Below are 12974 nucleotides of genomic sequence, written 5' to 3'. Positions count from 1 at the left end.
CTCCTTTCGACAGCTGATGGTGTGACAGCTCCCCTTCATCTGTTTCTGCCTTTATGGGACCTTTAAGGGGAAAATGTCACAATAACCTGTCCTTTCACTTAGTTTCTGCCTACAGAAACGCAAACGTGCATGTGTGTACGCTTGGTCAAGAGAAGTCGGCTCACTCACCGTCACCGCCATCTTGATAATGGGGACTAACATGTCATCCATATCTAACAATGTGACACATCACTGTTTTTCGTTCATATTGAAGTCACTGGTAAATTACGAACTACACAAAATGGTTACTTTGGTCAAAAATGCCCTTTTCCCACTTAGACCATCTTCTACACATGCACTATCCAGTGTTTCTGCCACAGAGTCCCTAGTTACCACAGCAACCACTCACTTTTGGCTGAGATTGTTATACACTTTTTAAGATGTATTTGAAATTTCAAAATATTAAATAAAACATTTTATAAATGTTTTTTTCCACCAAATGGTTAAATAAACTACTAAAAAATACTTCTACACCTTTACCTCATTGAAAATGCAAGTACATATGCATATGCAAATTGGCGACAAGCACACATTGATATTCAACAAGAATTCCAAGTCGGCAACTATTCATTCAAGACATGTCACTACCTACTCTTCCTGTGTATGCTGAAGCAAAAGGTGTCAAGTTACCAGATATCAGACCATGAGAGATTCAACCTATTATACATATTAGTGACGTCATACATGGAACTCAGATTTTAGGGAAGTACAGAGAAGCTCTCCCTCGCCAGGGGAAGAATGTGAAAAAAGCACTCTGGTGTCAAGTTATGCACAAATAACAATCTGTATAGTCAAGGTCATGCCTCAGAGAGGAGTTAACCATTAAGAGAAAAACATGTTTTTGAGTGGACGGGATCTCTAAATCTTTCAAACTCAAATGTAACCTCAAGATGCATTGAATTAGCATTTTAATCAACATGAAATCACATCACATTTCATTATTTAGTTTATGCAAGTAGTTTTGATTGATTGAACATTTTATTAACAGATTGCAGAATGGGTACAATACAGTACAGCTCAATACACACAATTGTTAAGGGGATGCAGACCAGAGAAAGACTTTCGACTTGTTTACATCAGGGTCCCCCATTTTCAATTCATCATAACATATATGACATACATGACATAAAGGGTAGACAGTACTGTTGCATCTAGACATTTATGACATACCAGATCTACAAATATACAGTACTGATGAGTACAAAAATAGTCTAAAAAGAGAGGGGAAGAAACTGTACATTGGAGGAGGTTGGGTAGGTGGGGTGGGGGTAACTGTACATTGGAGGTCGTTGGGTGGGGCGGAGGTGGGTGGTTGGGGTAGGCGGGGTGGGGGGGAAATTGTACATTCTTCTTTTTGCTAAATCAACTCTGCCTCTCTTTGTTAACTACAACAAGCAATGTTGTTTGTTATTTAAGATGAGGTCGGACTCTGCACTGACAGATTTGTGTTCATTGTGCTTCTTTATAAAGCCTCAAATGACTGCTTACAATATTTCATGAAAGCAAAGTGTTTTGTTTGTCTAAGATTTAAAAAGGTGTTTGGAAAAGGTTTAAACTTTACAGCACTGACAAAGTTGAACAAAGTGCTGTACAAGTCCCACAACATTAAAAAAAAAATGCTTTTTCTCGAAGCTTCGAATTAAAATCGAATCTTGGCCCCGAAGCTTCGAATTCCAAAAAAAATTATTCGAAGGTCAGCCCTACCAACCAGTAATCCTATCCTGTCATTCATAGAGCTTTGGAAGCTATTTGCACACACACACACACACACACACACACACACAACACACACACACACACACACACACACACACACACACACACACACACACACACACACACACACACACACACACACACAACACACACACACACACACACACACACACACACACCTTTTGATGGAGAGAAATTAGGTCATATCCTATCAGGATCGTTGTACAGAGGACTGTCAAGCATCTTAAATTGATTGGAGAGGAGACATGGGATAGCAGAGAGACGCAATTCAACAGCACCACCAACACTTCTTCATAAGTACTACACTGCAGGCACTCAATCGGAACTCCAGTGATTATTTAAAAGATTTCTCTTTTAGGACAAAACTTTTTTCTAACCCATGTGCCATCGTCCTCGTGTAACTGAGAGGTGTGGGGAGGGGTCAGGAAAATAACAGGCACATGCAAATGAGCTGAACCTGTTTTTCAACCGATTTGACCTGACCAAACCCCACCCCCCCCCCCATTCAGCACCAGTGTCCCCCACCCCCCAAGTACCCCACCACTAGGGTGACCAAACGTCCCGATTTGTGCGGGACAGTCCCGCATTTCAGCCCTCTGTCCCGCATGCCGCAAGAGAAGAATATTGTCCGCATTTCAATAGTGGCCCACAAAAAAATAAAAAATTATTTATAAAATATTATTAATTAATAATTATTGTTTTTGTCCTCTCACTAATCCCCAAAACATGCACTAATGCACGCACCGCAAGTACTACATACGTAACGTTATGTAGCCTATAGTCTAACCAGCACAAGCGCATTATATATACCTGGCGCAAGCTGTTTATTTCCGGTCGCCTCAACTGCAATAAACAGCTCCGCCAGGTACTGTCTATATATGCAAGCTGCTATTGGTTATTGGTTATTGGGGGATGACGTGACTGTATGCGAGGTCTACCCCATACCCTGCGTCTGGCACTGACAAGTCCAAAGCTTGTCGTTATTGGCACAAACCAATTTAAAATTAGAAACGGTAGAAGGATCATGAATATCAAACGGCCACATACATACTCTAGCTACCAAGCGGGCGAAGACTGGTCTGTTAGAGGAGAGTGTTGCGGTCAGATCCCTGGTCTCAATGAAATCAGCTCAGATGGACAAGTTGAAGCTGCTGTTCCCACAACGTTCACTGCAATCGGGAAGAAAGGAAGACCCTTCACCGCCAAGTGCCTCAATGACGACAGGCCGGTCGCTCTGACGTCACACGTCATGAAGACCTTTGAGCGGCTAGTCCTGCAGCACCTCAAGCCCCTGGTGAGTGACTCCCTAGACCCCCTGCAAGTTTGCTTACCAGGCAAACATTGGTGTGGAGGACGCCATCACCTACATGCTCCACAGGGCCTATACACACCTGGAGAGGCCACGCAGCTCAGTGAGGATCATGTTCTTCGACTTCTCCAGCGCATTCAACACCATCCAGCCCACTGCGGCTAGAGGAGAAGCTCACTGGGATGCAGCTGGACCGGGGAATGGTGGCCTGGATCACTGACTACCTCACCAGCAGACCTTAGTACGTGAGACTTCAGGGCAGCCAATCAGAGGTGCTGGTGAGCAACACTGGCGCTCCCCAGGGTACCCGTGCTGTCACCCTTTTTGTTTACCCTCTACACCTCCGACTTCTGCTACAACACAAGAACGTGCCACCTGCAGAAGTTCTCCGATGACTCCTCCATCGTCAGCTACATTGTGGACGACGATGAGGCTGAATACAGGGCTCTGGTGGAGAGCTTCGTAGGGTGGTCGGACAGTAACCAGCTCCAACTCAACGTCAGCAAGACAAAGGAGCTGGTGGTGGACTATCGGAGGGGAGGAGGTAGAGATGGTGGAGTCCTACAAGTTACTTGGAGTTCACCTGAACAAAAAACTAGGACTGGTCGGACAACACTGAGGCCCTCTACAGGAAGGGACATAGTAGGCTGTTCTTCCTGAGGATACTCAGGTCGTTTGACGTGTGCAACCGACTGCTGCTATCGTTCTACCAGTCGGTTGTAGCCAGCGTCCTCTTTTTTGCTGTGGTGTGCTGGGGGGGGGGGGGGGGGGGGGGGGGGGGGGGCAACATCAACTCAAGGGACTCCAGCAAGCTGAACAAGCTGGTGAAGAAGGCTGGCTCAGTAGTGGGTGGTGAGCTGGATAACCTAGCGGTGGTGGCTGAGAGGAGGATGAAGAAAAAGCTAGAAGCCATCCTGGAAAACCCCTCTCACCCCCTCTACGAGGAGCTAGCCCAGTATGAAGAGCACGTTCAGCCTAAGACTCACCCCCCCCCCCCCCCCCCCCCCCCCCCCCCCGACACACCTCAAACCGCCTGGGCCGGTCCTTTATACCGACTATCTTGTTTCTTTGCACTAGAGACTCATATCACTGGACTCTCACCACTGGACTATCTTGTGTTTGTACTTTTTATATTACTATATTGTATTTGTATTGTGAAGCTATGCATCCCCCACCCTGTACCCCCCCCCCCCCCCCCATGCTGCTTGACAACTGAATTGCCCCAAGGGGATCAATTAAAGGATTATCTTAACTCAAATATGAATCACGAAAAAAAGAGTCACTGGCTGTCGCCACGCGTGTCGGAGGAAGCGTGCAGATGACTTCAGGGTTCCTTGTACCGACCAGTAAGAGAACATGCGCACAACAACCAGGTAGGGGGAGGGTGGAATTGGCACAACGACTACATTTGGACGGGGAGAAACAGAGAAAAAATCGGAGAAAGAGAGAATTAAAAAAAGAATATATATATATATATATATATATATATATATATATATATATATATATGAATCACTGTGCTTTATCTATTCATCTACTGAAGGTGAATCTCTTTGTTTTCACAATCAAACATTCTATAGTCTAGCAGGGGCTATCTGTTCTTTCTTGGGCACTATTTTGTCTTGGCCAAAGAGCCTTTGAGGGAAAGAACAACGCTATGCAACAAATAGCCCTGGAGGAAAACAAAACACTTGTGGAGCACACAGTGGGAGAGAGAGAGAGAGAGAGAGACAGTGAGAGAGAGAGAGAGAGAGAGAGATGAGAAGAGAGAGAGAGAGAGAGAGAGAGAGAGGAGAGAGAGAGAGAGAGAGAGAGCAAGAGAGAGAGCGCGAGAGGAGCGCGAGAGAAGAGAGAGAGAGAGAGAGAGAGAGAGAGAGAGAGAGAGAGAGAGAGAGAGAGAGAGAGCGAGAGCGAGAGCGAGAGCAACAGAGAGATGAGGGCGGTGTAGTTGGGAGGTTTCCTGTTTTTTTTATCACTTCTCTCGCTTTTCTGTTGTTCAAACATAGAGGTGACTACGTGTGACTCTCCTGTGCATAGATTGCCTGAAGCCACAATTACGTCCTGAAGTCTCTTCCATCACCTGTCCCCCCTTCGGTCATATAGTTTCCTCTTCAAAAGAAAGACTAAACCTGGTTATGTAACCTCTGGCTCTGTTCCTTATTGTTAAAAAGAAAATCCTACCGTTCAATGCCTCATGAAAAATCACACCTGTATGAAATGGAGAGAATATTGTGGAACACTCCAGCAAACGTCCACCATGGCAGGTGTGTTGGCACAGGTGTTGCAGGGCTGCGTAGGAGATTAACCCTACAGGACAGGCCAGTGAAAAGAATGCAGGTGTGTGATTGTACTCTATGCCTATATAATAGGGTTGGGTTCTCTTTAAGAAATGTAGTTCTGTTGGTTTTGTTGCTCCTGTCACACATCTGTCAGATATCTCTCCATTTCTTACTGATTCTCTCTCTCTCTCCCCCCTTCTCACTCTATTTCACCATACTTTTTTCTGTCTATTACCCCCCCCCCCTCTCTCTCTCACACTCTCTCTTACGCTGCCAGCTATGCCAGCATCATCCTTTTGGCAAGGCCTTCCCCCTGTGGCGATGCCCTGCAAGGCTGCCTTTCAACAGCTGATAGTGTGACAGCTCCCCTTCGCCTGTTTCTGCCTCCTCTATGTTCATATCATTCTTTCTGTCTAGTCCCCCCCCCTATCTCTCTCTCTCTCTCTCTCTCTCTCTCTCTCTCTCTCTCTCTCTTTCTGGGAGCTGAATAGCTGGGCTCTCCCTGCCTGCCTGCCTGCCTGCCTGCCTGCCTGCATGCATGCATCATTAAGCCACCCAACTCTCTGCTCAGTGTGCTGTGCTGATGTGGAGGTTGGGAGAGAGAACACTGACATAAACAAGCTCCAAGCACCTCGGCTAATGCTGTTTGTCTTCACTGCAGCCAGTTTTACACGCTGAACACAGACGTGGCTGTAAGCGGCTCCGAGATAATAAGCGCTTAAGTGAGGGGGACAGTCACTCTCCTACATCATCATCATCTGCTCAGTATCACAGTGCTTGAGGTTCATTAGCTAATGCCTTGGATGTACCTAGTTCTTATACTGCGTAAACTATACCGTGTGTGGGATTTCTGCCTTATTTGAGAGAGCGTGCAGGGGGAGAATGACGGAGATAATAAAGGAGGTTGTGAACCGCAATAAAATTTACAATGTCACCCAATGACAGTGGAGAGCCTATACATTTAATTAATGTTTTTATCTCCAATAGGCGGAAACCTGGAGTGAGATCGTGTGCGTTGTGTGTGTGTGTATCTGACTGTCTGTCTGTGCGTCTATCTGTCTGTCCGTGAATCTCACGAACTACAAGGCCGATTGGTCTAATATTTGCGGTGCACATTCATGACCTCTAGAAGAAGGATCCTATTGATTTTGGTGACCCCATGACCTTTCCTCTAGTAGTGCCACCGTCAAGGTAAATGTTCAATACTTAAATTAGCGTACCTCCTGATCTGATTTCGACCAAACTTGACACATGTCTTATCGTGTAATAGTGTAATTGTGTGTAATAGGAATAATGTCCGGAGATCTGCTTTTGCTGGTCCATTTTTGCCACACCCCACACTTAAAGGACCATACCAGTCTAATTTTTACCTCTCACCATTACCAGAGATTGCACCTGTCTTAACAAATGTTGTGTTGGTACTAGGTATATACGGCCGGTGTGATCGCTGATATCAGCTGAATGAATGAATGAATGAAAACTTTATTTAACAGATTGCAGAATGGGTACAATACAGTACGGCTCAATACACACAATTGTTAAGGAGATGCAGACCAGAGAAAGACTTTCGTCTTGTTTACATCAGGGTCCCCCATTTTCAATTCATAGTGACATTTATGACATACACAACATATGACATCATGACATGTATGGCATAGGGACATACATGACAAACAGGTATATAGTACTGTTACATTTGTGACATATATAATATGCAAATATACAGTACTGTTACCCATAGATCCTGACAGAGAGTATGACCTTACTAAACACCATTTACACTGTCGTTGAAGTTGAAAAGGGGTGGAAAATACTCCATTAGACTTCAAAGATGTTCGAAAGTTGCTAGTGAAATTCATCCTGGTGAAAATCATGGCACTGTTTTACTTTCCTTAACACTTTGGTTGCCACTTGTTAACATGGTAAAACATGGTTGGATGCCAGCACCCACTTCAATGATAGCGTTGTGAATGCATAATCTCTGTCTTAAATTATGGCTATGTGTCTAATCTGCCCGTCGTTTATCAATGACTTGTTTGCAGTCAACATTGTCAAAACGGATTGTTTTGTTTTTTAATCGGTTCATTTCCGTTTTATGGCATTTTGAAAAGCCCTCGCTTTTCAGGAAAATATATAGATTCCGTGATAAACGCCCTTTACTGGAATATTCTGGCATACACAAAAAACGTTGTCATTTTTCGGCCTATTTATGAATCGTTTTCAAATAAACGCTAGATTATCGATAGTATATCAAGTATACTTATGCACGCTATATAAGCGATCTGAAAAATATATTCTCTCATTTCCTGATCAGCGCGCACACACACACACACACACACACACACACACATGGGGCACATGCTGATATATAGGTCAAAAAAGATCCGATTACCCCAAGACTGGTCAAATAAATTGCTTACCTCTAGGGATGCTCGATATTGGCTTTTTTACCGATACCGATATCGTCCAACTCTTAATTTCCGATACCGATATCAACCAATATCAACCGATAAAAAATGGAATAATTTCAGGTAATTAACATTACATATCTCTTGTTGTGGAATTAACACAACATTATGCATACTTTTGACAATAAATAAAATCAGAATTTGTTCTTACTTGCTTGCCTGGGTAAATAAAGGTTATAGAAATGTAATTTTTTTTTAAATTAAAACCAATACCGATATTTTCCGATATCACATTTTAATGCCGATATCATCGGTAGGCCGATAATATCGGACATCCCTACTTACCTCAGATCAGATGTTCTCCAAAAAGATTATTCCAATTCCTGATCGCCATTCCAAATATCGATCGCATTGGGTACTGTAAATATGTATTCCACACGTTTTCCGGCTCGGCGATCACTTGGGTCTCTTCAGATGCCTCGCCGGAGAAGTACAATGAGGAGGCTGGACCCCCCCCCCAGTCTAACCAAATGGGGTGCAGTTACACAGGGAGAGACGATAGGGGGCGATATTTTTCCAATGGAGCTCAGAGAGAGTCTGCAACACTAGCGTGAGGCTCGATTGATGAAATATGAATTTAAATCGCTAATAAAATAAAAAATACGACAAACAAACACTATATAGCGTTGCTGGCATTCAACTGGCGGCATGAACTAACGACAAAACGCGTCCGTGGCACTCAAAGTGTTAACACTGCATTACAAGCCCTGCGTGTCAAACCTCAGCATTCAGTTGGGTGAGCTTGCTATGAACTCCCGGGTGCTCCCGGTTGCTGTGCAAATTTGTGCAAGCTTGTAGCAGAGTAATACAGTAACATTAGCAAAAATAAATAATACAGTGGGTAAATTACCTATGACTGCCGACTTTCAGGTTTCATGGAGCATATTTTCAACCCAGTGGCAGTGTGAACGGTAGACTGAGATCTACCAAAACATACACTTTATACATCTACGCACACGCAATTTATTAAAAACAAGGACAATCTCTTTAAGCTCTGCCTAACATGTAGGAGCTACTAGAGAAGAAATGTGTGGCTGCCGCCTGGTGAAGATTCACGCTCTACCGAGCGCACCTTTCTAGTTCCATATGTGTTTTGTCCTTTTCAAAGTCTTTGTACAGCAGAGTCGTGGGAGACTTTAAATTTTTTTATCCTAAAGGTCTCAAATTTTACATGCATAGGGAAATAAAAGGCCTTATTCCCTTGAGGAGAGGAGGACGTTCTTCCTTTGTGCTCGTCATAAAGACCCCTCATTATCTCTCTGTGGGGGAACTCACTCCCAGGAGAGCTGTTGACCTGACATGGGGGATCAGTGGTCATTATGAACGCACGCCTCCCTCGCTATATTATTCCCTGAGTTTTGTGCTTAGAGGTTCAACTGTCTCACCACCACATCCTCAGAGCCTGTGACTCTAAAATATCACTGCTGAACTGAACGGTGTTGGACGTGGCTTTGTCCAACTGCAATGGTCCCAATTAAGACTCCCTTTACTCTCCTACCACAGTGGTCTGAGTTGCACCTGGCTGCCACCCAGCCACACAATCTCAATCTCAATTGCCGGATTATGGTGATGCTGTCTTGAGCCTTTTTTGTTTGACAAGACACACATTGTGTGGAGACACCTGCTTTAGGCTACTGTTTTGAATAAAGCTGATTAGGAATATTCAGATGTTTGATATGTAATATGCAACTGCTCCCTCACATTGTGTGGTTAAACGTTCATGGTTCCAGGATGCATACTGGAACCATTTCAGTCAGCAAAGAGTCCAATCATGGTGCCAAAGGGAATCATGTGTTTTTTTTGTTTTTCAATTTCCGTGAGCTGTCTTTCCTAATTTGCATATGTGTTGATTTGTGGTGAAATGGTTCTATGAAGCTCAGAGGGGCTTGTTCTCCCCAATGGAGCTGTTTACAATCCCACATGAGCCAACGCCACAACACACACTCTCCCATTATATTTCCATAGGACATGATGATGTGCGCACAGCAGTGTGATTTGCACACAGTATTCTGACACGCTTGTGAGTTCAATTATACCCTCTATAGCCTATATGTCACAGTTTTAGTATGGAATGATCACTATGGATTATTTTATGGTCAGTAATAAACAGTCTCGTGGCGCAGAGGCCATCTGCCGCTTTTTGTTTGCCTTACCTTTATGAGTTTGCACCTGATCTGCGCGGACACCATATGGCTGTTGCGCAGGTTGCCCACGCGGAACATGAGGCACAGCTTCCCGTCGCGCTGGGAGATCACCGCGTACTGGCTGAACATGAGCGTCTCCGCGCGCTTCTTGGGCTGGGACATTTTGATGAACATGCAGCCGATGAGAAAGGCGTCCACTATGGAGCCCAGGAGGGACTGGAATAAGAAGAGGATGATTCCCTCTGGGCATTTCTCAGTGATGTAACGGTAGCCGTAACCGATCGTGGCTTCTGTCTCTATGAAGAAGAGGAAAGCCGAGGGGAAGTTGTAAACGTTGGCCACGCAGGGGATGTAGGACGGGTCGTGGCCGTGGTTTATGTCCCCTCGGATGTACGCGATGATCCACCACATCGACGCCATGACCAGCCAGGCGATGGTGTAGGTTAGGATGAAGATAAGCATGTTCCATCGCCACTTCAGGTCTACTAAAGTAGTGAAAAGGTCGGAGATGTACCTGCTGGTCTCTCCGCCAAGATTTCCATGCTGTACGTTGCAGCGACCGTTCTTCTCCACGAAGCGCTGGCGTTTCTTTTTGTTAACTGGCGCCGAAAAAGTGGTTGCTCGGTTTGTATTCACCACCTGGTAATCGTCCCCGAATTTCCTCCGAAGCGCAGCCATAACTTCACGGGTCAATCAGTTGTTATGATCCATCTTTTTTTAGTTAGTTCTTGTCCCAAAAGACTGTTTATCTGCAGTGCGTAAAATGCGCCATGGCCACTTCAGTGCGCAAGGATGAATATCTTCCAACTCAAAACAATGCTGTGTATTTTAGTATTGTGAAGCACAGAGTCCTTTGCCTTGTACATTTGCCACCATCCCTTCATCTATGTGCGGATAAATGTTCAACATCCAAAATCCAAGTGACGCTACTGAAGTAACCAAGTAGTGCGCTGAGTGCGCTCGGCTCAGACATACAAGTGCAGCCACAGGGACGCGCTCACCAATGGGCGAGTGAGGGGACATACGAGTTGCCTGCCATTCACAGCTTCTTCTGGGCTGTCGAAGATGAGAAGGGGGGGTGTGTGACTAGGTCTCGGAAGAGGGGAGGAGGGAGGGATGGAAGACATCGTTTTGAGGCGGAGTGTGAATATTACTTTTAATCACTTTTATAATATTTCACTTGTAAAAAAAAAAAAAAAAAAAAAACGCGTGCTTTCTGTAGGTAGTCAAATAGTGTGGTGGGGGAGATGCGTTTTGTATCCACATGTCATAAAAGCATATTGAACCTCTGACATATTAATTAATAATCCTATAGCCTAAATATTATTTGATCTTTGAAATTTGTGTGTGTGCGTGCGTGTGTGTGCGTGCGTGTGGGGAGGGGGTGAAGAAGACACGAGCGGACTTTGGTAATTCAATTTCGGTTATTTTGGTCAATTTAGTCAGATTTGGACAGAAATTAAACACTATAAATAATTCGTCACTCCTAATTGGTTTGAACATATTCATAATCTTTCTCAAATTATGCTCCTCGGGGGATTAGCAATATAGAGAATTCGGAGAACAAGTCTAGACGCTCGGGTGATTAGAACAGCGAGTCTATAATTGATGAAACGGTAGAATTTGTTGCCTACACTCCAAGTTACACACCGCCATCTACTGGCAGGAGCAAGCATGTGCACGGACGGGAGACTTGGTTGGACGGTGGCTTCATTGAATGCACTATAAGTAAACCTTATTGTAAACTGTAAACTGATTCCATTAGTAATTAAAAGCATTGTACTGAAGCTTGGCCCAATCGAGGCCTGACCTTGCCTTATCTTCAGTCCCTGGAGACTGTTATTGATTCAGGTAGCGTGGCTGGCTGGCCCCTCCATTGAGCGACCCATATCATCCCAAAGGACATTGTAAAGGGGGGGTTCGACCTTGGCTCTCAGCAATAATCAGACAGAAAGAAGAAGCCATCAGAACCTCACGTCTTCATGACTGATATTATATAGGCTTTCATTATGCATTGTTGAAAAATAAATGGTTATGTACTGCTGGATACAGTTTGAAAATATATTGTTATCGTTGTGGGAACGTTGACTTTTGTCTCCCTTGGACATTGAGGGGATAGGCTGTCCTGCTCACTAATGTGATGTCAAGCTGATACAGTACAAGTCCATACAGAATTAACTGGAAAATATAAAGGTCAGAGACAAATGTCACAGATGATGTTCTCGAGACAATGGTACATTTTCTGGTTTGGAATGGATAGCATTGGTGCGTGCAAATGTCATTTGGGTTCAAATAATATATTATACAAGTGAACAAATGCAGCTCCCTGGCCTCGTTAATAGATCAGCCCTATAGCTGTTCGTCGGTACAGCATCACAGATTAGTCTTGGTTCTTTGGTTTTTGGCCTTGAGGCAGAGATGTTTGCAAATACTGATTAGACAGAAGAACAACACACAGGGCGATCTGTAAGTGAGTGGTATCAATCTTTACATTTCTGGAAGGGAGAGGGCGGTATCTTAAGTACACATCATGTAGCTCAAACATTTCAATTCAAACTAAAATATTTTCGCTCATGTCGGCCTTCAACTCCGCTTCCCTCCATTTGATCTAATTTCATATAGTCCCATATAACCATTAGGGCATAGAGACCCTCATCTGCACCCTTGTTTACACTGTTTATTTTTCTAATATTTTTATATTCAGAGTTAATTATATTTTTTATACTATTTATTTTTCTCATATTTTATATTCAAATCAAATTGTATTGCCTATATCTATGTCTTTCTACTATTACCTTGCACATGCCTGTACCTCCCCCCTCCCCCCTTCCCCGAATTTCTCCAAGGGGATCAATAAAGGCATATCTTATCTTGTTTTATATGAGCCTACGCCGGCTGAATAGGCACACGTTTAGGGCTGTACCGAATAGTTCGAAGCTTCGAAGCTTCATTATAACTTTGACAATCGAATTCTAAATCAACATTCGAATTTTCTTTT

At 44.0% G+C, this 12974-nt stretch overlaps 1 protein-coding gene across 1 annotated transcript in view; it reads right to left on the bottom strand.

Moving 5' to 3' along the window:
- LOC311240004 (G protein-activated inward rectifier potassium channel 1-like) overlaps positions 1 to 10654 on the bottom strand; it is a gene marked incomplete at both ends in the record, with an annotated part of 93411 nt that extends 82757 nt beyond the window's left edge. The window contains one exon of the mRNA XM_084328496.1: positions 9986 to 10654. Within this exon, the coding sequence (XP_084184622.1) occupies positions 9986 to 10654 (669 nt within the window). The remainder of the gene's footprint in view (positions 1 to 9985) is intronic.
- Positions 10655 to 12974: the final 2320 nt, after the last annotated feature.

Source organism: Notolepis coatsorum, assembly GCF_963971535.1.
Source record: "Notolepis coatsorum genome assembly, chromosome: 14".
In the NCBI taxonomy this organism is placed as follows: domain Eukaryota; kingdom Metazoa; phylum Chordata; class Actinopteri; order Aulopiformes; family Paralepididae; genus Notolepis; species Notolepis coatsorum.
Note: the sequence above shows the minus strand (reverse complement) of the source record. Positions and strands in the feature narration are given on the sequence as shown.